A 25,694-nucleotide genomic window follows, 5' to 3' on the forward strand; every position below is an offset into this window, starting at 1 on the left:
GATGAATCGATTCTGTGATCTCCAGTCCTGGAGCTGCTACTGAGACTTAGCTAATTAACAATACTGTTACCGAGTCGCCTGTCCTATGTCAGGCCCTCACGTAGAGGTACAGCCCCCCGAACCACTGAGATCAGCTGTGGGCCAAGGGTGGGGGAGTATCAGAAGGCGCAGTGTGGCAAGGTTTACCACTTAAAAAGACTGTGATTACCACTTTTGTACACTGTTGTTAAGCATGGTAATGTTGAAATCTTCCACTGTACATCTTGTCTGAGTTTTATCTGGTTACATTACTTGAATACCTGACTGGAAAAAATGAGCCAGATTCCATAAGAAAGAGGATTGTGTAGGTATAAGGATATACAAGACAATGCTCATTCACTGTGACAGCTTTCAAGGAAGATTTTCTTTGGCATTGGCAGTGCTATTTACTCCAGAGGTTGACAATAGCAACTGCTCTAACATACTCATCTATAAATCCTAGTAAGCCATAATGTTAGCCACTAGGTGCCAGCCACTCTTCGTAATATGGTTAATCCTTTCAATGCTACAAGGTAGGTTTATATTATTCTAATTCTAGAGATGAGTAAGTAGGCTCAAAGTGGGAGAGGTTTAATGACTGACAAAAGGCCAGGAAAACAAGTGGGAGAGCCACTGTTCTGCCTACCTTCCAACATCCTACTTTCCCCACTACGGCTGCATTCCCTAAATCCATCAACAGTACACCTGCATCAAAGATACCTCAAGATTCAAGTCTACTTAAGATTGTTCTTCTACTGTCTTTGCAAACGTCAGAAAGGTAATAATGCTTCCAGGAGACTGAATAAAAGCAAGAGGCAACTAGTACTACAAACATTTCCAAAGTAATACAAAATATATGATAAAGAGGGAAGAACAGTAAATGATGTCATAATTTAAGAAAAATTTAAGACTGGACTTTAATTTTGCAGGATCTTTTTATCTCCCTCTTACCCTTTATTTTTAAACCAAAGACTCCAAGAACATTCTAGTTGGAAGCCCTCCAAAAGAAACAGTATTCTCTCATATACTGCTGATAAAAGTATAAATTACTTAAAGTTTTCTAGGGGGCAACATGGCAGTAACAAAAGCTTTTAAAAACTGGCATACCCTCTTCACTAGCAATTCCACTTCAAAGCATTTATCTTGAGAAAATATGAACACATACGAGATTTAGCAACACAATGTTCTTTAAAGCACTTTATTAATGAAAGTTGGAAACCTAAAAATTCAACAGTAGTTTAATAAAATGTGGCACATATGATGGAATATCATGCAGCCATTAAGAGATGTAGAAATATACTTGACACAGCAAGACAGTCATGGTATTGTTGAGTGAAAAAAAGTTACAAAACAGTATGTACACTTTGATCCCATTAAAAAAATCTATAAATGCACAGAAAAGTCTGGAAGGCCATATACTTAAATAACAGTGGTTCTCCCTGGATGATGGAATTATCAATGATTTTTCTTTCTCACTGTATCTTTTTTCTTTTGCCAACAGGGCTACGACTTGTATTATAAAAAAGCATTAACAATTCTTTAAAAAGTGTCCTTTGAAGTAAGAACGAGAGCAGAACTTAGCAATCTAAGAGGCACAGGGATGTACACATGGTTTCTGATACTGTTTTAACGGTTTGTCAAGGTGTTTTGATGTTAGTCACCAATTAAAAGGCACTGTGTTGAGTGAAAATGTGGATGGTGGTAGTGCTTACTTTAGACTAAGCAATCCATTCCTAGAAACCTTCCACAGCAAACAAGTACTGGCATTCTAAGCCATACTTCCCACTATGATATCCTTATACCTTCCTACCCACTTGTAATATAGCCCAGAAGTTTCCCCTATGTGGACAGGGCAATGTTGTTGGTAAGGGTTACAGAAGGCAGAGTGGATTTTTCAAGTGATGTCAGAGAATAGGCCTGAAGGTGAAATGCATGTTCTCTTAGTTCTATTGCAGTGGTTCTCAAGCTTAGAGTGCAACAGTATTACTCAAACAGTTTTTACAACAGATTGCTGGGCTCCACTCTCAGAGTTTGATTCAGTAGGTCTCCGAAAAGGCTTATAAATTTACATTTTTCTTTCATTCAACAAAAATTTATTGAGTTCATAATATGTCCTAGGTCTTGTGCTAAGAGTTGGGAATGTAACTGCCATCAAAAGAATTATAGTTTTTATCTCAGGGAGCCTACATTCTAGAGTGACAGATATACACCAAACAAATAAATTATAAAAATAACTATAATTACAATGACTACTGCTAGAACACAATTAAGAAGACTTTTTTGTTTTAAAATATTTAAAAAGCTGTCACATGGAAGACTAATTCCATGAGCCCTTGAAAACAAAAAATAAGTACAAATGAAGGTAGAAAGTTCTTGAAAATAGTAATCAGCATTTTAAACAAGTCTCCAGGAGATGCCAATATTGCCAGTCTGGGGTCTCACACTTTGCGAATCACTGCTCTACTGAGTAGACATTTTTTTTTTTTCCTTGAGACAAGAGTCTTATTCTATCACCCAGGTTGGAGTGCAGTGGTGCTATCTTGGCTCACTGTAGCCTCTGCCTCTGGGGGTTCAAGTGATTCTCCTGCCTCAGCCTCCCGAGTAGCTGGAATTACAGGTGCACGCCACCATGCCCAGCTAATTTTTATATTTTCAGTAGAGACAGGGTTTCCCCACGTTGGCCAGGCTGGTCTCAAACTCCTGACCTCAGGTGATCCACCCGCCTCAGCCTCCAAAGTGCTGGGATTACAGGCATGAACCACTGCACCCAGCCCTGAGAGGACTTTCTAATGAGCATAATATGGGAGAAAGGGCAGGGGTGGTTGTGGAACGCCCTCTCCAGCGTTTGAGACTCACATGAGGTAAAAGCCACTTCATCTTATCCGGAGGTCTTGAGGCAAAGTTGGCTATAGGCTAAACTATGAAGCTATCTCTCCATTACAGCACCTCACTGAAGCTTAAAGTGCTAAATAGTAGGGCAATATTTCAGAATTTCAGGTGTCTGGGAGATAGGGAAGGAATTTTTCTGGAATTGTGTCAGCATGGAGGTGAGTGAGGCCTCTATGGGTAAACAAGTCTGTGGGTTTTTGCCTTGCCCTCCATTGTCTTCTCCACTTCACAGTTTATCCCAGAAATGTTTTCCCAACACTAGCTTCCCAGTCTCATTTTGTTCTTTGTTCAGGGGGAGGATAACAGGAGACTATGAAGATGGCTCTACCCCACTGGTGATCCTGGCTTCAGGATTTATTTCCCATGTGACGCAGAGTGAGGAGGCACATTCCCATTTTTGAGATCTCATTTCTTGCAACATGAATTTTTCTGATTAGCACCATAAAAAGTTTTAACACCATGACCTTTTAGGTTAGATTACTTTGAGGAAAAATGTAGACACAATCCAATCACTTTTTTTTTTCATTTATAGAAGAGCCTACAATTATTTTAGTTTTTCATTCATATGTGCATCCTTCACATGTCACTATACTTTCAGATTAAGCTCAGTGGCACAGAGCTTATTTAAACAATTCTGAACTGCACCATGAATTAATAGGCTTCCCAAGCTTTTTCTTCCACGCTTAAGAAACTTCACAGGCCTTTACCTGAGTAAAAACTAAACTTGACTTTAAAATAAGCCAAAACCAAAATAAAATCCAAACAATGAAACCCCATTAAAATAAAAAGCAATAAACCTAAGAACAAGCATATATATTGTGGTGGTTCTGTGGTAGACAAACGTACCAGAAGCCTTTGAAGCTTAACATTATCGAAGGCTTCTGTACATTACTGGGTAACTAAAATCAACTTTCACTTGATAGAAAGCTGAAAGTTCTGAAAAATGATTTATACTGACTGTGGGAAGGTTAAACCTGGGGTCTGATTTAAAGAGGGTGGAGGATAGGATTGATAGAGAGTAAACAGAGCCCAGATGTAAAAGAGGTATCTCTGGTGCACAGTGACATGCAAGGCCTATAGACTTGGTAGGTCAGGATGCTCCAGGGGCTAAAAGGGGAAACTGATATTTACAGGATGTGTTTACTATGTGCCAAGCCTTTCCCTAAAAGGCACCTGAAATACAAGATAACATTTGCTAATCCTCACAACCACCCTAGGGTGTCATAATTATTGTCCTCATTTTACTGATAAGGAAAAGGCAGTTATACATCTCAGTTGAAGCTTAAAGAGCACAATATGTGAGGAAGACCGGATTTGAACCCAGGACCATTTCACTCCATTACCGATATTCTTTCCCCTGTATTACTACATTTCCCATAAACCTAATTCATAGTTGCTGTTTAAGTTGACCTGAAGTTTTGGTATGATCTTTCAAAGCCTAAATCTGGACTTATAAAACACAATAGATGGTACTCTAGGCTGTAGAACTTCCTTTCTGAGGGGAGAGAAAATTTCATTTACTTGGTTTTACAGAAAACTGACCAGCTTGAGCAGCTTTTCAGGGTTTCTTTAAGAATATGGCAATTGAGAGTGAGTCAAAACATCTTGTACAACTATAAAACTGCAGAAGAATTTGTCTCATGGCACAGAAATAAAAGGGTAACAACTACTTTTAAAGTTTAGCCTGTGAGTTAAATTGTCAACATGTTTACCAAGTTCTTATTAGGAGCTCATAACACAAAATTTTAAAATGGTGCTTAAGTATTCATTTTTTTAAAAGTACCAAAAAGTATCATTTTAATAGCTTAACATTCCCTCAATAAATGAACTATACTTCTGTACTTCATGCTTAAGTTAGAGTAAATTGCTTTAGTTGTCAGAATGTGCTATGCTGTCTTGGTTACACATCTTTTTATCTGGAACAGTTCTTCCCCAAACCATCTCTCACTCCCAAAATTGGAGTTACATGACTCCCAAATACAGTACCCTGTATTTTCCCCATCACAACACGAATCCTACTATAGGACAATTGCTTCTTTAATTTTCTGTATCCTTTAATGGTCTTTAAGCTCTGCAGGGGCAAGAACTGTGTGCATATTGTTTAGGACAGTATCCCCAGTTGACCAGCACAGTATCTCGCCCTCAACAAATGTTTGTTGAATGAATGAATTAGAACAGAAGTCTTAACATGGAAACAATGATTTATAGCAATGGCCCCAACAGCAATTTTCTAGCTTCCAATGTGTCACTAATAATTTCATTAGTATGTGTTTCATAACCAGAGATCCTCATCAAGATAGCCTGTGTTCATTAATAAATTTTCAATGTTTTAATAGTAAGCTCAGTGACCCAAAATTTATTTTGTTCATATACAATTTATAATGTAGTTGCATTATTCCATATTTTTATACAAATTTATTGTTCAATAAGAACACATTCTCTTTACTGTACCACAGTATGTTATTAATGGATCCAATCCCAATTATGCATTAAATTGTGCCAACTGAATAATCTTAAAAACTTTATGTTTAATGAAGTAAATTTGTCCTAGATTTTCTAGAACCTTAACTACAAATTTATCAGAGAAATATGGTATTGCTTTTCAAGAACTAGTTGTTCTTAAATTTAAAAGAAACCATTCAGTAGTGTTTTAAAAACCAAACAACTCTGAAAATAACCCATCAAAACACAGTATTGAAATCATTTGATTTCTGTTGGAAAACCAGGTAAACATAGTTTAAATGCGTTTTTGTCTATGAAAGCATTCAGAAAATTCTACTTTTCACAAAAGAGGTTTATATCCTACAGCTCTTTTTAAGACCGAAAGTTTAAAATAAATTTTAATTTTATTCTTTGGCTATTATTTATACCTAATAAATGAGTCACTGATATCAATTCACAATAGATTTATTTTACATAAAAGAAAAAGCTTGCTGTTAATGAAAAATCCAGTAGAAAACAGTTCTGCTTTAAGTTGAGGCTCAAAAGTAGAAGCTGCTTATTAGTGAAACCTCAATAAAAAGAGAATTTTGTAAGAAAACATTCTTGGCGTGAAAGCTCTAACATAAATTCTGTAATGAAATATTTACCATGCAACTTTATTGGCAGAAAGGCCAGTTTCTGATGGCTGGTATTTTCAGTCTCTTAACACATTAACATGGAAGATACTTAACCTGCTTTATTTAGAGTTAATTGTATATAAATACAACGTCATGATGGGCAACCTTTCCATAGTCCACCTATTTAATTGAGCAGTTCTAAGTAGGTAATTGGCACCTTGCCCTTCTGGTTTCCCCTTTCCCCCATTAGCCAGTCTGAATCCATTCCAACAACACTGAACACAGTGATCACCTGCAAAATAAAATACTTCCAGTTATTAACTACATTAAAAAATAAACATGTAGAAAACCAATCAGATTTGTATTTAATTTGTTTAAATTATTCACCAAAAGGACTTTAAACATTATTACCAATTGTGCTGAAAAACAAAGGATTTCTTTATTATTATTATTTTTTTGAGGCAGGGTCTCACTCTGTTGCCCAGGCTGTAGTGCAGTAGCATGGTCATGGCTCACTGCAGCCTTGACCTCCCGTGTTCAAACGATCCTCCCACCTTAGCCTCCTGAGTAGCTGGGACTACAGGCGCACACCACCACGCCCAGCTAATTTTTCATATTTTTTGTAGAGATGAGGTGTTGCCCAGGCTGGTCTCGAACTCCTGGCCTCAAATGATCCCACTGCCTTGGCCTCCCAAAAGTGCTGAGATTACAGGTGTAAGCCACCATGTCTGGCCTAGATAAAGGATTTTATTGGAGGGAGTTTTATACATCTTCAAGTTATTTGGCAGTTAAAAGTTTTAAATATTTCTATGATATTCTATTACATTAAAGAAAATTAATTAAAATTTTATGTTAACATAACTATCTGTAATCTATGAAACCATTTCCAAATAACTAATGAGGAATTTGCATTTTGTTATAATATTAGAAGGTATGTCAATTCGTGATATATTTTCCTTCTCATACCCACAATACTCACCTCATCTGCCAGAAGTGATAATTCAGTACTGTTTGCTGCATCATAATCATAGAGAACCCTGGCCTTTCTGCTGCCACTACACTCCTTAAGGTCACTGAGGTTGGAAGGAGAGGTGATTACTAGGCCACTTGTTGAAGCCATGGCGGAAGAACCAATCGCATTTGGTAAAACTGACGGTACAGGTGTCACAGAAGTCTGATTGTTGTTACTAAGATAATTGGATGGAAAACTGTTGAAAAGAAAACAGCGAATTATCTATTTCCAAGTAACTAAAGTTCCTTAATACCACCACTCGGTGGCACTGTTTACTTTCTACCAAACTTCACATTGGAAAAGATTTATAGATATTAATAATACGTTAATGACAAAGTATATCTATCTTCCCTTTCCCTCTCGGGCCAATTATACTAGAGACAATTCAGGTGGTATTCAAATATAAATCCTTTAAAGTTTGTTTCAAAACTGTCCTTATAATATTAACTTAAAATTAATGGCTATATTTTTTTCCCCAGGAAAAATAGTTTATTATGGTTTATTTTGAAAGCACTGCCCAAAAACTTCCATTAGAATGTTTTCTTAATCTTTTCTTTATAAATTACTGAATAAAAATATTGATGAAAAACTACTTAAATATTAGATACTACAAGTATGAGGCTTTCTCAATTTAATTCTTTGAGAAATATTTGAATAACTAAACCTTTTTTTCATAAACTGGTCCAATCACATTTTCCTATTCAAATAAAATATTTCTTGTCATTTATATGTAAATATTATTTATTTGTATCTACATGTTCAGCATGACTATGAGAAGCAGAAGACATAAGATGAAATGATACTATTCCCTTAAGGACATACACACAGTGAGAAGGTAGACATTCAAATAATATGACTGCTAATTATCTCAATGAAATTGAAGACTCAATGGTAGAATAGGACAAATTTTACAAGTTCATTTGTTCTATTTTTTAGAAAAATTTTCTATTAGAAATTAGTGATTTTTGTGATTAATGTGCTCATAAATAATTTGAAGATAATTAGAATTTTCAGTTTAAGGCTAGTTTCCCCAATAATACCAAATAGAAAACAATACAAAATAGCTGGTCTGACATCATTCTAATTCAACCATTTCTAAGCTAAAAAATTACCTACAAAAATTCAAAGTTTTAATAAATTCATTAAACTAGAAAAGTCCTCTTTTCTCTTCATGAGCACTATACCATCTGGAAATCATTTCAGTCACCAGCAAAATTCCCTGTATCCTTAACCTCTTCTCTAAACCTTCCCTTCATCCTCCTGTGCTAGTGTGTATCTCCCATACTCCTCTTTTATCACTGAACCTAGAGGTCAATGGAGGAGTCTTATGTTCTTCATCACTGTTTTTAGACTCTTTTCCCTAAACAATTCTAGCCAATCCTTCAACTTCATGTTATTCAACTATACCACATCATCTTTCCCTCCCACATTATCATATTTTATCATATTACATTTTATCATATTATCTTTCCTTCCCATATTACATTTTCTCTATCTATTGTATCATTCCCAACTCTTTAAAAAAACAGATACCCAGTATCTCTTGCTGCAATCACCTACAGATGCCTCATTCCCTTACTTTCATTTCTAGATTTTATCACCTGGCTCACTGACATTCTATCTTACTTAATTCTTGGTAACTTTAATATCCATATGGACAATTCTTCCAACCCTTTACCCTCTTAGATCCTCGAACTCTTCTCTTCTAGTGACTTTATACCTGATCCTAGTTCAGCCACCTATTCCCACAGTCACATCTAGATCTTACCAATTCCAGTAACCACAACCCTTCCAATAATAATAGTTTCTACTATCCCATTCTTTGACCATCGCCTTTTTCTTTCAAGTGCTCTCACATCAACAAGCTACCAGGGTCTATGATCCTACCAACACCTTCTTCATGTCCATAGTTAATTATTGTAATAACCCTTACATATGCTCTCATTTCTTATGCCACTCACTTCATTGTACTAATTTGGTAAAAACCTCCCTATTTACCTACTCAGTATCCATGCATCTACTTTAACAGGAGAAACACAGGAAAGCTTTGTTTTACATTCAATTTATGCCTAGGAACCTCAAAGTGGGTCCACATGCCACCTGGCAATGATACTACATTTCTCTACTCCATTCACTTCTTTCACTTTCCATTCCCCTGATGACTATTGAATTCATACCCTCTCGCCCATCCTCAGAATTTCAGCAGTTCTCCCCATAACTATTACACTCAGCTGATGAGCTTGCTTCCTTTTAACTGAGAGGAAAAAAGAACAATCAGGAACTGTTTTTTTTTTTTTTTTTTTTTTGATACAGGAGTTCACTCCTTTTGCCCAGGCTGTAGTGCAGTGGTGCAATCTTGGCTCACTGCAACCTCTGCTTCCCGGGCTTAAGCAAGCAATTATCCTGCCTCAGCTTCCTGAGTAGCTGGGACTACAGGCATGCACCCCCACACCCAGTTAATTTTTGTATTTTTTTTATAGAGACAGCATTTCACCATATTGACCAGACTAATCTCAAACTCCTGAGCTCAAGTGATCTGCCCACCTTGACCTCCCAAAGTGCTGGGATTACAGGCATGAGCCACTGTGCCTGGCCTGGAAACTCTTTAATGAGCTGTCTATGCTCCTGATGCTAATTCCTCCATATGTGCACAAAATCTCATCCATTTTTGCCTCTCTAGGATATCACTCTAGCAATTCTTCCCTTTCCCTCCCACATTATCATATTTTCTCCACCTAGTGTATCATTCCCGTCAGCTTACAAACATGCCCTTATTTCTCCTATCTTAAAAAACAAGCAAAAAATTGCTAGACCCCACTTTCTCCTCTGACTACTGCCTCATTCCTCTGTTCCTCTTTACACCAAAACTCCTTGAAAGATTTACCTAAACTTACAGTCACAATTCCTCTCCTCCGAGTCTCTTATATTACAAACATTACTTTGCGCCTGCTGTTTCACCAAAACTACTCATCAAGGTTAGCAATGACTTTAACACTCCTAAATCCAATGGTCAATTCGTAGTCCTCCTCTCACTTGACCTATGCGGTGACCGTTCTCTCCCACTTTCACACATGTTCACTTGACTTCCAGGCCATACTCTTAGTTTCCATTTTACCTCACTGCCTCACTTGTTATCATCTTCCTTGCCTCGCTCCTCAAATCTCTATGCTAGAGTACTTCAGGGATCAGTCCTTAATCCTCTCCTTTTCTCTATACTTACTCCTTTGAGGGTTTATCTAGTCTCACAGATTTAAATATCTTTGATATGCTGACAACTCTCTAATTATCTCTCTAATTCACCCTGCCCCCAATCCAAGTCCAGACCTGCATATCCTAAAATTGGATACCTCCACGTAAATGTTTAATAGACATCTCAAACTTAACATATTTAAAACTGGGCTTCTAATATAACTGACATACTTCCCACACCTCCATCCCTGAAATCTTTGCCTCCTCTGGCATTCCCCATTTTAACTAACCACAACTCCCTATTCTTTCAGTTACTTAGGTCAAAAACTTGCAGATGGCCGCGGTGGCCCACACCTATAATCCCAGCACTTTGAGAGGCTGAGGCAGGCAGATCGCCTGAGGCCAGGAGTTCAAGATCAGCCTGGCTAACATGGTGAAACCCCTTTTCTACTAAAAATGCAAAAAATTAGCTGGGCATGGTGGCGCACACCTGTAATCCTAGCTACTTGGGAGGCTGAGGCAGGAGAATCTCTTGAACCCGGGAGGCAGAGGTTGCAGTGAGCTGAAATTGTGCCATTGTACTCCAGCTTGGGCTGGAAGAGTGAAACTCCGTCTCCAAAACAAAACAAAACAAAACACCTTGCAATAATTCTTGACCTCTTTGTGTCCAATATACATACAGTCTGTCAAGCAAATCCTTCTGGCTTTAACGCTAAAATACACCCACAGTCACGCCTGTAATCCCAGCACTTTGGGAGGCTGAGGCGGGCGGATCACAAGGTCAGGAGATTGAGACCATCCTGGCTAACACGGTGAAACCCTGTGTCTACTAAAAACACAAAAAATTAGCCGGGTGTGGTGGTGGGCGCCTGTAGTCCCAGATACTTGGGCGGCTGAGGCAGGAGAATGGTGTGAACCCAGAAGGAGGAGCTTGCAGTGAGCCGAGATTGCGCCACTGCACTCCAGCCTGGGCAACAGAGCAAGACTGTCTCCAAAAAAAAAAAAAAAAAAAAAAAAAAAAACCCAAAAAAACAACACCCACAGGCCCACAGGACCTGACCACCTCCATCCTATCTACCACAATTACCCTGATCCAAGCCACTGCCATCTTCTGACTGAATTACTGACTACATTATTGCAATAAGTTTGAAACAGATCTGTCAGCTTCCACCCAACACCTATCCTCAATGTGGCAGCCAGAATGATTCTGTTAAAGCCTAAAATTATGTCACTCCTCAGCTCAAAATTTCCAAAGGCTCATCTCTGAGTAAAGACCAAAGTCGAAGCCCTATGTTTTGGCTCCCCGTTTCCTCTACTCGTCTCTAGCCAAGCCCTCCTTGCTGTTCCTTCACCATACCAGCTATGTCATGCCCTCAGGGTTTTTGTACTTGTTGCACCCTCTACCCGGAGCATCTTCTCTCAGATGCCTGCATGTGTGCTTTCTCACGTCTTTCTCTACTCCCATCAAAGTAGTTTCCTGCTATATTTTTTGGTACACCATTTTCACCTTCTAATATACTATATAATTTATATACATGTTGCTTTTCTGCTCCCTTCCGCCCCCATATAGACCGTAGATTCCAGGAAGGCAGGAATTTTGATTATTTTATTTATATACTATATCCTCCACATCTGGAAGAGTACATTTTAAAAATGAAAAGCAAATGTTTCTCTGATGGATTTTTATGATAAGGGTTTTAATAAGAAGAAATAGTTTTAAATATAGCTTTTCTTCTCTAAAATTAAGACGACCTCTCCTAGTATCCTTTCCTCAGTGAACTCGGTTCTTCAGCAGGGATTAAATACATACATTTCTGAAGATAAGAAAAAGCTCTATTTATATGAATATGTATATACACATGGCTTTTTTAGTTCTCTAACCATATTTTACTTTCAAATCTACTAGTATGATTTTAGCCTTTGATTAGCCACTGAAGTGTACCTATGTCAATTTTGCAGAGTTAAAGATTTAAAAAATGAACTGAAAGGCCATTTTTACCTTCTAAGAACTTTTATTGATACGTTAAAAAATCATAGCAATTACTCATTCTATAAAAATGTCAATTAAGCCACTGGAGCTTGATATGTAAAAGCCTTCCAATTATTTAAAAAATTGCTAATCTTGTGACTAGTACTTCTGCTTTCTCATCTTTAAAATATGGATAATAATAGTACCTACCTCATTTGGTGGTGAGGATTATAAAGTTAATAATACACATGAGGTGTCTGGAAGAGCACCTATGCACAACTTAAGCTCAACCAAAGTGATGGCTGTTATTCAGTTACTTCTACTACCTGTTGGTACTGTTATTGCAACTATTAACAATACAATCTGGTTCTATTCTTCATAAATAGTTTTTGAATGTGTTAGTGTGAAGCTGGATGATTTGTGAAGTTCTATATTTGAATATTTCTATGTATTATCTGAAAAAGCATAACCTGCAACAAATTAAAGAGATAAAACTTCCCCCGATGTCATTGGTCATTAGCAATAATATAATTGAGGGTGGAGAGACAAGCTAGACTTTCTTTTCTAGAATAGTAGCACTGGTTTTACTTTGTATTGCTGGAGCTTATCTCAAAGTGCAGTAATAATGCAACAACTGGATTTTGTTTAAATGGCCGAGTCCTAGGCATAGTGTGGCTTTAAGTAGAATGCAAATATAAGCAACCCCTATGCTGCACTTCCAGAGTTTCAGGATAAAGTGGAAAAAAGTACTAAGGCTTCTTGGGCTTAAAATAGTTATAATGATGTGAAGATAAAGTGGTGTTCTGCCTTGAGATATTAACACCACTAATAAAACCTCAAATATATAGTTATGTAAATGCTCCTGTATATCCTATGAAAATAACTAATGATTAGGCTACAATTCATTTTTGAGGTTCAAAATTGGTTTCATGGATGTGCTCAATTTTATTCTGGGCCAAGTTTTGAAGTGTTAATGTGCAGAAACAAACACCAAAGTGACTTTATTTACCTTATTCCTTGAAACGATTTTTTGATATTCTTTCTTCAAATGCTACATATCACTCCCCTGCTTTAATGGTTCCTCAATATATAAATTCCAAACTCCTTACAACAACTTACTTTAAAGGCCATTCGTGGTATGGCCCTGCTTAACTCCTCTAGATTCATCTACCATTCCGTTCTTGAACACTTTGCTCCAGCCTGAATGGACTACTATCAGTTCCCTGAACTTTCCCTACTCTCTTTGTTCTGGCTTTTTTATATACATATTCTTCCTTGCTTAGAATATTCATCCCTGTCCCATTCTTCATCTAGATTATTCCTACCAAGATAACTTCACCTGGGAAACTCTGCTAGATGTACCTCAGCCACAGTTAGATGCCTTCACAATACCAGGCACCTTCTGCTTTTCTGCCTACCACATGGCCTGTCTACCAATGGCTTGCTTTGTATTTCTACCTAGGCTAAGTGTTGTGAGAGCAGAGACCACATTTGCCCTAAACATTATTTTATTTTCAGTGTCACCTTATAATGTGAGCTCCATAAAGGCAAGCATCTTTGCCTGTTTTGTTTGCTGATATTACCTCAGAATATGTAACAGTGCTTGGCACATGGCAGATAGTCAATAAATATTTGATGAATGAGTGATTGAGCTATGTGTTTTACATACTATCATTTTGCTTTGAAGTATATTAACATACTCAAAATAATCACATCGGTAGATATGAGGTCTTACGAAATATTCTAAAACTTTTCTTTTTTTCAATATAGTAAACAAATGAGTAATGAATAAGTATAAATTAGTTTATCTTTAAGGGTAACTGTCAATTTAATTATATCTTCCTCAACCAATAGCAAAAAGTATTCAGTAGCAGAAGAAAAGTGAACTTGAAACACTTTTAACCTTACAGCACTGAAAAGGTATTCACTTTTTTTTTTCTCATCCCTGTTAACATGCCTCTGTGCCAGAAAAGCTCAAAATATTTTGTTACCTCAGAAATCTGATAATTACTTTCCTAAAAAAAAAAACTATTTCTAAGAAAGCTAATAAGAGCCTTTAATTCCTCTAATCTTCATCCTTAGTATTAGTTCATAAGCAAAAATCTGAATTTCTCCTCTTTACATATGAAAAGTAAATTATCACCTTCCCAGTTGTTTCTGGAGGTCCAACATATACTGGTAACACTGTGCGTAGTAAGTCATCTGGGCTTCTACAAAGTCATTCAGACAGCGAAGGTGATGGGCCTGTGAAGGAAAATTAGTCAGTTCTTAGCTCTATAGTCAACTTAAATGGCAAATGCAAGGGGGAGACAGACCACAATATTGTACTGAGGTAGACTCACCAGTATCTAACATTTTACTACAAGGCTTATTAAGATTGGCCGTCGTGAATAGTACACTAGCAAACTCTGCTTAGCCAATAAACACCAACATGTTTATTTAATGAGGGTAGGAGAACTAGGTGATAAGATGTAAGCAACAATTTAAAATATTTCTTCGGATATATTGGAAAGTAACACAATTTAAATTTCCTTGATGAATCACTGAAAAGTTCAGTTTTTCCTCCCAAAATTGCCTTAGGACTACCAAAGTCTTGTTCCAAATGAATTTCCAATGAATGAATACTCACATGTGTACTGCTGATTCCCTCTAGCAGAAGTCTGGTAATCTCTGCTTGACGATCAAATTCACTTTGAGTTATTCTTAATTCCTGTTCAGACTTAAGTAAGAATATAGTTTTAGAATCTCTTTAGAAGACTCAGTCCATCTTATATTCATTTATTTTATATGGTTAAAAAAAAATCCCCCAAACAAACCTCAAGTTATAATCTGGCAATTCCCCAATTCTGCTTTGTATCTAAAATGGTCCCCTGGTTTCTTGACCTTAGCTTTTCTGTATTACTCCACCCGGACAGCTGATTCCAGTACTTGACTCAAAAGAATCTGTTACGCTAAAGCTTAATGATACACTCTTAAGAGCCTACAAAAACTACTAAGAGAAAGCCAAGATATTTTCACAAATTTTCTAGTATCAATTTTGCTAAATTTTACTATTTTACAAAATTTTAAGATGACCAGTTTTACAAGTATAAAATAATATTGCTGCAAAAATTCTCAATTATTACTACAGTTTTTACTTTGAAGTTAAAGAGTCTTCAGTCTCAAATGCAAAAGACTTTAGAGTGAAGCCACAGGATTTTCACCTTGCGTTTAGTTGCCAAACACTTGTTGCTAGCACCACAGCTTTTAGGTTCATTCAAAGGATTCTTTGTCCTACATTTTAAATGTCTTTCTTTAAAATTTTCTTTTCAAACTATGCATAAAAAATGCCTTAAGCAGAATACTATCTATTAAGATACACTACGGTTTTAAAAAGCTTTTTAAGTTATGATCGAACTTCAATCAGTAGTGTGCTGTTAAATTCTTCTTCAAGAAATAAAAAAAAAAGCTCTCATATCTAGATTTTCATGATATAAATACTCCCACCACAGCTGATTTCCAGCTAATAACGTGAAGTCACGCACTGCGGAGCTGGGAAGAGATGTAAATAACAGTATGCCACTACTGGTTTCAACCATCTGATAAAGGAGGCTTACTGCTGCGACAAAACAGTTCACTGAAAAATCAACAAGATCTAAAAATAGCAAATAGTGGCAAAAAACGTCTTCTCAAACCTTTAGTCAGAGTTGGCTGTTAATAAGTGGGAAAGAGAAATAAAACCTCACAGCTTACTCAGAATAGTTAGCTTACCTCCCAATGGGAATTATCATTGGTAACATCATCATTATAATGATACGTTTGACTACCTCTCCAGCACAAATAACATTTTCCACCTATGCAATGATTTATGACATTTCCAAGATGAAATAAAAGTGAAAAAAAAAAACACAACAACAAGGTATGAACTTTTTTCTTTCAGGCCTCATCTCCCTCTCCTCACCCTTTGGTGACAATAGTTACCCTAGTAAACCAGTCTACAAGGAAGTAGCAGCAAAGTAGATAATCAGTTGCTGTAACAGCCCACTGGCAACAAACCTAGCAGAGGGGACTAATAATTGACCTCTAGCTTGGACTTACGGAAATAAGCTTGAATTAGTAAGCCAGAAGTTGAAATTAAATTTACTTGACTAAAACCAGAACCCATGGTGTTTTGATAGCAGGGACAAAGTAAGCTTCATCTGGAAGCTAGTATGAAGTAGAAAAAAGTCCCAGAAGAAAAAAAGAAGCAATGTTCTTCCTAAGGAAAGCATTAAGGAAAACCAATCACATCAATGTTACATATGCACTATTAACTGTTCTGCTTGGTTGAATACAAAAGGCTTTGAGTAACAGAAGTAAATACAGCAAACCAAAAATAAATGCACTTCAGAAGTAAACTAGGTTAGTTCCATATAGGTCCTTGATCGTGAAAGTACGGTTTGATTTAATGGCCTTTAGTAGAAATGGCAGAAAAATCCTACTAACTGACATTATTTCTAGGTAAGGTGTAAGCAAGTAAACTAGGTAGCAGATTAAGGTGACCGGGAAGATTGAGACTGAAGTAGAAATAATATTGTAATGCTAAGTACACTGAATAAAAAATATCAAATGATCTCATTAAAGATGAGGGATAAGGCTTCTAAGTTTGAGTAAAATTTAATCATGAAGAAAGGCACCATGTTACAAAGCTTAGGAGGTCCTTCTGTACAATCTAGACTTTATTTAGAGAGGGTAGATGATAGGGAAAAATGCATCTCATTTCTTGAACAAGTTTTAGTGCACACTGGGTGGCTTCAAATAGTCAAATGTCCCAAATCATGTATACTTCTGGCATATATAACTGATCATAATAACTGATCTGAGAGGCTAAAGAAATTTAAATTAGGCTTAGCATAATCAATTTACTTCAGAAGAAAATGATCCACGTTAGAAAGATAGATAAGAAAGGGCTGATATTCTGTCGTCTAAAAAATCTCTAGGGAAAAGACCTTCTACTGCTAAAAATAACTGCTACTAGACTACATGATAGCATAACATGGGTTAGGTAAGCCAGAAGAGGTTTTTTTTAACGTAACTGGAAGATGGGCAAGAATCTGTTGGCCCACGATATCAGGATTGGGTATCTGTAAGCCATAAATTTTGGTAATGCTTCTGAGGCATTTGCTGTGACTATCTTGATCAGTGTTGACTACTATTCATATGGCTTAAAATCTTAAAATACTCCAGGAATATAAAGTCTTAACATTTATACATTTTCATTTATTTATTTTTTGAGATGGAGTTTTGTTCTTGTTGCCTAGGTTGGAGTGCAACGGCCGATCTTGGCTCACTGCAAACTCCACCTCCCAAGTTCAAGGGATTCTCTTGCCTCAGCCTCCCAAGTAGCTGGGACACCACACCTGGCTAATTTTGTATTTTTAGTAGAGACAGGGTTTCACCATGCTGGTCAGGCTGGTTTTGAACTCCTGACCTGAGGTGACCTGCCCACCTCGGCCTTCCAAAGTGCTGGGATTACAGGTGTGAGCCACTGCTCCCGGTCATTTATACTTTTTTAATTATAAAAATGTCAGAAGTGAGATGTGTAGAAGAAAAAAAACCCCTGAAATCCATTTTGATAGGTTTCTTTAGATTTTTATATATATGTATATAATATGTTTCATGAGTTTCTTCCCATGTATTGTATCAATTATTTCCTAAACTTGCTGAGACTGCAAAATCAAGTCAGAAATTTTCTGGCGTATCTTTACGCCAAAGAGAAAGACATTCTAGTTTTTTTGTTCAACCTGTATTCTCTTCTGTGTTGCTCTGCCCCTTTTCATGCTAGAAGTTCAGAGAGAAATCAGAAGCCAGTGTGGAACTGTAACTAAATTGATGAACAGACTCCACAAAGAGGGGATAAGAGCATAAGGTAAGAATTTCATACTGGAGATCCACGTCACAGAATCAATAGCTCTATAACCTATGTATAAAACAGACTGTAAAATCAATCCTACAAAGCCAGAAAATAAAAGTTAAAGTTTATAAAGCTATTGTCAGGGGCCAAAATCATCACCTGTCCTCAGTCCCCAGTGTTATCCTCATGTGGATGTCAGAGTTTGGTAGGCCTGAACATAAGAAGTAAATGAAAAATGCTTCTGAAGACTTAAAAAAGCATTTGAAACAAGTCTGCATGTACTATAGTTTATAATTTTATCCCTTAAATTCTTGTTTAATTACTTGCTTTCCCAGCCCACAGAAGATTAGAAATGGTAACACAGACAGAACTGCTAGCAGCAGTCATACAGACATCTTCTAGAAGCAACAGTCTGATACTGAGGGAAGAGACAACATAGTCGAAAAACAACAAATCCAACTGTTAACAGTATAATACATATTCATAGTAATGATCTTAACTGTAGTAAAATCAAATACTTGCTATCCTATATTTAATGCAGCAGTAAAATACATTTTTACAGATATTTTCAACTAATGTGACTAAGAAAAATTAGCTTTGATGCTGGAGAGAACAAGCTTCAGTTACCTAAAAAATTCATCTGTGGCCGGGTACAGTGGCTCATGCCTGTAATGCCAGCACTTTGGGAGGCAAAGGTGGGTTGATCACCTGAGTTCAGGAGTTCGAGACCAGCCTGGCCAACATGGTGAAAAAACTGTCACTACTAAAAATACAAAAAATTAGCCAGGCGTGGTGGCGGGCACCTGTAATCCCAGCCACTTGGGAGGCCGAGGCAGGAGAATTGGTTGAACCCAGGAGGTGGAGGTTGCAATGAGCTGTGATTGTGCCACTGCACTCCAGCCTGGGCGACAAGAGCAAAACTCCATCTCAAAAAAAAAAAAAAAATTCATTTGGGTGAAATATTATACATCCCATTCTCTGAAGATACAGGACATGGTGTTAACTATATTTTATATTTTAAAAATTGTCATTAAAAAATCATTAACAAGCATTTCGCCTGCCTTCTATAGTAAGGAACTGTAAGATTACCACTTAGTATAACAGGTATCTAAGATTTATCAATGTGTGTGCAAACCACATCTCTGCAGCATTGTTCAACTGCTCGGTGGAGCTTCTATTAGCTAAAGAGACCTGAACATATCCCTCATTTTCAGATTTTATAAGGTATAGTAACACAGACTGTGACTGGCCCAATAAATATTTACTGAATCAATGTCAACTAAATTCTTGTTTCATAGTTCTGTAGTTTAATAATTTACTTACTTTTGTCACTTCCTCTGCCCAAATCTAGCCAGCATTAAAAATTAGAGAAAAATATAGAGCATGAAAGTTGGAATTTATTTTCTACAACTTAGTATAGAAAAATATAAATATTTGTTTAAATGGCATACTTTTTCAGAATCATATTTATAGATTAAACACAGTAGTAACTAAATCAGTACAGCTTAACATACTGTGAAAGTATGACTTTTATATGTATCATTGCTATCAATTTTAAAATCTTATGTTAAATCTACAGTTTTCCCAAATTGAGAACACCTAACCTTTCTTAGCTCCAGTATTCTCATCTGGAAAATTAGAGATTTGGACTAAATCATTTCGAATTTCTCATTTAGGTATAAATTCTAACATTTTAGGAAATGAAGCAAAGCAAGGATTAATGGCTGCTGATACAGCCTTTTTGGAGAGAAACAATAAGCTGGAAATATAATAAATGTAAAATTACCAGCTGTAAATATATATTACTATAAGATTACATTAATAGTAAACACAAATGACTAATGAAACAAAGTCCTGTTAATTGTTTAGAATTATGTTTTTACCTGAGACAAAAAGAAAAGCTATGCTTTATATGTTAAATTAGCAATGACTGAAATATCCTCACGCTTTTCATTTACCTATAGATAGGACAATGGAAACACATTAATGCATTCTCTTGCTATCTAAGGTAAGCCCTAATTCAGCCAGGACTTCAGTAATTACTGTTTTGTGTTTTTTTTAAAACACAAAAACAAAAATGCATTTTATATATTCTGTACAATACATCTTTCCTATTACTTTCCTGCTTTTGGTTTAATGCTAGTGAATGAAAATAGCCAATTAATTCTCAATTTATTAGCTGTACTGCAGATCCCTTGACACTTCTAATGAAGTAATATATCTAGAAATAAAACACACTATATCTATACATTTTTATTGGCTAATGTGCACAAATTGTTGGCTATGTTCAGATTTTACAACTTTCTATTTTACTAAAATAAAAAACTTCTAATAGCTCAAAAATTTTCTCAAACTAAGCTCAACATATACATTGGATACCATAAAACAATTTGCATTCTCTATTCTTTCCCGAGGCTATCACCATTCCACCAAAACTTTCTTAAGTGAGTTAGCACTGGATGGAGAATAAGCCTGGCCATTACAGGAGTACCTAACCTAATGGGGTCTGTCTTGGCCTGAAATGGCAGAAGAAATTAATTCTATGTTGAGTTTGGGTGAAAATAAGGTAAATCTTGAAGCTACTGAGCAGCAAAGTCAATGTGTTTACCTTACACCTTTCTTTAAGTATATTTTGTTAATTTTCTTTGCCAAAAGTGAAAATATAAATGCCAGCTTAAATTAGCATCTTTTACTCAGTGCAAAAAGGCACTATATATTTATGTATAAATTCATATTCCAAAATCTGTATTTGGCATAAACACTTTATTTGGCAATCAGAACATACAATTTCGTTTAAAGTTCCAGTATTACTTCAGCTAGTATTTTTTCCTTATATTTTTGTTGTTAAAGATAAATGAATACATGGTTCCAATTATTTCAAAATTTTACATGCGGCTAATAGCAAGAGAAGGCACTTTATTCAAGATGTAGAAAACACAGTAGGCCAACAAACCTTCAGCCATTTTACATGCAGGAAGTTGAGCATGTAAGAGAAATTTACCATAATGTTATCTCCTTCAAGGCGAGCTGAGTTTAGTTGCTTAAGTGCATAGTAAGAGACAAAGAACACATTATACCAATGAACACAGTGAAACAAATTACTTCTGCACAATAAATAACACATTAAACAAGTAAAAGAGCCAATCAAATATTTTTTCTACTTAAAAAAACCCCACTACATTTATTGTTCTGTGAAACTGCATATGGTGGTGCCTATTCATTTTTTTCCCCAAAATACAAATTTTCAAAACAAAATGTTGATGCTTGACTTTAAATGAGAATCATTTAGGGAAAATGTATCATTTTTAAAACTGCCAGTTACCTACAATTTTTATTAAATTTTCACTAAGAAAGTCCTTCTACCTAACCCCAAATTTTCCTATTCAAAGATCATTTCTATTTTATGAATTTATGATGCCTTCAACCACATTCTCTTTCAATCAGCCTCAGCCAGGTCTTGGCATACTCTGAAGTCTTAAAGGCATGTCAATCCTTATATTTCTAATAAACCTTAAATTCAAACGTGTTCTTAAAGGCTATAATGATGGTGCTCTAAATTTATTGAGTTTACAGATTAAAGATTTACACTGCTGTGGAAATGCTTAAGTTTGCTGTATGATGTTAAAGAAATATTTTCCATCAAATTTGGATGTCCCAGAATAACAGAGGTCTAAACCACTAAATACCACAGAGCTTTGAAACCAGCTGATTTTTAACATTACTAAAACTGTAAAATAATTTTTAAGTTTAGATTAGACTAAAATTGGATTAGTAAATGTAGGTGCCTTACAATTGAAATGCATTACAGTTTTGTATCCCTTAGGCAAAATGCCTGGGACCAGAAGTGTTTCAGATTTCTGGTTTTGGAATATTTGCATTATACTTACTAGCTGAGGAACCCTAACGTGAAAAGCTCCAATAAGCATTTCTTCTGAGCGCCATAAAGGCACTCAAAGAACTTCATATTTTAGAGCATTTCAGATTTCAGGTTTTTGGATTTGGGATACTCAACCTGTAATTATTTTTGTTCTTGCTTCTCTGGTATATTTTATCATATACACAATCTATTTTTCAAAACTGTATTTTTGTTGTGAAACATTAAAGTGGGTTTTCTTTCTGCTTAATTGGTATATTTTTGAGAAATGCCTTTGATGTTGCTTTACCATTCTTCAATATGCTAACTGATAAAACAGCAATATTAGATACAAGCAGAAATTCTTTACTGATAGGGCTAAATCATCAAAAAGTATGATCTGTTATACCAGATTGTGAACTGAGGGCAGCAGAGATTTTACATCATTTATCTATGAACTCCTCAGTAGAGTACCTTGCACAAAATTAGCATTTAGTAAACACAGAACTTAAAAAGAGTCACAAGAAACTAGTAAGTAAATTACTTAAAAAGTGTCAATATGGATAGATCCCAAACCTTACTAGCAGAGTAACTAGTTGCAAAACAATTAATCCATGGAAATTTATAAAGACGTGAAGTCAAAGTAAGTCTAAGGTCAGATTAACCACTTCAGTTGCCAACTAGGAACCAGGAAATGTATCAAAGAAGGGGAAAAAAAAGCAAACTCCTAGTGATTCTTCAAGTAAATGCAAAGAAATACAGGGGGGGAAAAAAGGATCACCAAATACAGGAATACCTCCAGGCTTTATGTAATAATAAACTAAGAGAACTTTTTCTTCCCAAAGTATTTCAGACTTACTGCTATAAAGTTTGAAGAAAAATGTGTTGGTTATCTAGGGGAAAAATACAATTAAAATCAGGAAATCGAACTTCCTGTCTAGACTAAAAAAATAATATTTGGCTATAGTTAAATTTTGCTTTATGTAATACGTAAGTTCTAGAATAGCTGTGTATAAATAAAATTGCTGAACTGAATAAAATCATTTGTATCATCTTTTACTTTAAACATAAATTCCCATAGAAAAAAAACCTTTATCCTCAAAAATACACAGCAGAGAAAAATTGCCAAGATCTTTTCTAGATATCTCAAAAAGGAAACATCTCAAAATTGGTCTACTATTATATTTAGGGCCTATATATTTTAATAGCAGTGGTAAAATAATTTAGAAATATTAAAGGACTCTGTACACTGTTAAATCTATATATGTGTGCTTTCTGGAACTTTTCCAGGTAGAAAAGCAGACTGTCATTCCTGTAATAGTGCTTTTTAAACAAAGTTTTGTACTGAAACTTGGTAACAGTATTTTTATTCCACAATTATCACTGGGCACATATAGGCATCTTGAATAAAGACATTCTGTCCCAGTTAAAATATTTATTTCCAAATGATCCTTAAGTTTTTTCCTGAGTATGAAATTACTATCTTTAAAAACTAGTTTATAATTTACTTTTCAAATTAATTATTAGCAACTAGAAACTAATAAAAGAATTCAAGGTCTCCTGCTATCTATAGTGTTCATTTTCAAAGTTCTGATGCTGCAGATAGTCTGTTTAGGGAAGTTTTGTTGTTTGTGATGATGATGTAATGATAAACTGTGAAGTGAAAATGCCAGTAAATTTGGAATTAATGTCTTATCAAAGATAGCTCTTCTCTAGCAGTAACTAATACAGTGTCACCAAAAAGAAAAAACCATAGACAAAAATAACTTATTCTGCTCATACAAGGTATTGGGGTAGTCTCATAAGACATTACTATCCAATACCAAGTTAATCAGTTTTAAATTTCACTCTAAACCAATTTTCAACCTTTTTATCCCCCAAACAAGAGAACTATAAGACAGTACCAGCACTGTGGTAATATGCTCATTAAGGCAATGATTCTTGATGTTGGCAGTGGTAGTGACTTGGAAACAGAAGGCAGGGGTAATATCATACCATAGCTCAAATTAAGTATTAACTTGTTAGCTTCTTCTAACAAATTCATACTTGGTTTATTTTGTACTATTTTAAAGTTATTCCAATTCAAATCTGATGTTTTCAAATTCTGGAATAATATAGACAGTACAACTTGGATTAACTAAAAAGCTTATAAATCTTTAAAGAAAAATTTAATTATATTTAATATACACCTACTCAATATTCCGAGGTTTTCTGGAATATATACTAGAATTTATTTATCCAAATGAGTTTCCTCTCATTCAACATCGTTGCCTGAAAATCCATACTGCCACTGTTGGTTTGAATGGTTTTGGAACTATTCTTGGTGAACATTCTTTTAGTTAGTTTGAGCAGTGTGTGGAAAGGGAACTAATCTAATTTTTAAGTCACACGCAAGTATTCTCAAACTTGAGTCTCATCTTAATTACTATCTTTTTTGCTATTTCCAATTATAATAAATCTATCTCCAAAAATATTTGCCACCACTGAGGATATTTAAAAAAATATGACACATTAGGAGCTACCATAATTTTTGTTTTTTAGCAGTAGCTGTATAGCTAAATATCACGTATGTGTGTATATATATATACACACATATATTATATATATATTTTATATATATATATATATATATTTTTTTTTTTTTTTTTAAGACAGGGTCTGGCTCTGTTGCCCAGGCTGGAGTGCAGTGGCGCAAACTTGGCTCACTGCAGCCTCCACCTCCCACGCTCAAGAGATTCTCCCATCTCAGCCTCCTGAGTAGCTGGGACTACAGGTGGGTGCCACCATGCCCATTCATTTTTGTACTTTCTGTAGAGAGACATGGCTGTGCATGTTGCCCAGGCTGGTCTCAAACTCCTGGGCTCAAGCCATCTGCCTGCCTCAGCCTCCTAAAGTGCTGGGATAGCAGGCATGCGCCACTGTGCCTGGCCATGAATATCACCTTTTTGATATGACTACTTTGCAGTGATTTGGATGTATTAAGTTCTGATAAATTTGTTTAGAAAGCACAAAAACAAGACCCTAAAGTTAATAGTCTGTATCTTTCATGGTATATTAGCAAAATCTTTTACAAATCTTAAAGTTATTAATCAAAAATATTTTTCTATTTACTTACTGAATTTCTAGTTTCTGCAGCTTTTGCCTTTTTCAGTCTCGTTTTTGCAGCATCCAAATCCAGTCTCTTATTTTGCAATAGTTTCCTTTCTTTCTATAAATATAGAAAAGAAAAAATAAAGGCTAAAGATGCTAAAATTCTGTTAAGAGCATACACATTTAAAGTATTATTCCCTAGTAAACATATGTATCATTTGATAAAGATCTATGATTATAAAATTGGCTATAAAGTTACCATTCATGTATCTGGCCCCCCCCCCCACCCCCTTGTTACTGTTTTAAATTTTAAAATAAATAATTGAAACATTGTAAGGATCTGGGAAAGATGGCAGGCAATGATGGAAACAAAGGAATATCAGTTTTAATATTTTGTGATCCTGTCCCTGCCTCGGGAACATTTGGCAATACCTTTTTAGTTGTCACAATTGGGGGAGGGATGTTATTGGCGTCTGCTAGCCAGAAGCCAGAAATGTTGCCAAACATTCCACAAGACAGTCTATCTCCAAAAGGAATTGTGCAGCCCAAAACATCATTAGTGGCCAGACTGAAAGACTTTCAAATTGTTACAGATTATCCTGAAAGTGCCTAGAAAGAAGGAAGTATACACCTGGGGCAAGGGTTCCTTGATGCCTGGTGTCCTACCTCAAGGATTGGGCAGGCTGCATTTAATGTGTCATAGCACCAAATACAACCCAATCACTCCAAAATGGAATTTCAAA

The 25,694-nt window shown here is 35.8% G+C and overlaps 1 protein-coding gene across 3 annotated transcripts in view; it reads right to left on the reverse strand.

Moving 5' to 3' along the window:
* Positions 1-1,200: 1,200 nt before the first annotated feature.
* The window catches only part of SH3GLB1 (SH3 domain containing GRB2 like, endophilin B1), a 43,680-nt gene continuing 19,186 nt past the window's right edge, over positions 1,201-25,694 (reverse strand). The window contains exons 5-11 of one of the 3 annotated variants that reach the window (XM_054525077.2): positions 24,977-25,069; positions 21,010-21,048; positions 19,332-19,355; positions 14,766-14,855; positions 14,280-14,380; positions 6,946-7,174; positions 1,201-6,258 (exon numbers count right to left, since the gene is read on the reverse strand). In XM_054525077.2, coding sequence (XP_054381052.1) covers positions 6,151-6,258; positions 6,946-7,174; positions 14,280-14,380; positions 14,766-14,855; positions 19,332-19,355; positions 21,010-21,048; positions 24,977-25,069 — 684 coding nt within the window. In that variant the 3' untranslated portion in view covers positions 1,201-6,150. 3 annotated transcript variants of the gene reach the window in all.

Source organism: Pongo abelii, chromosome 1 (assembly GCF_028885655.2).
Source record: "Pongo abelii isolate AG06213 chromosome 1, NHGRI_mPonAbe1-v2.0_pri, whole genome shotgun sequence".
Lineage (NCBI taxonomy): Eukaryota > Metazoa > Chordata > Mammalia > Primates > Hominidae > Pongo > Pongo abelii.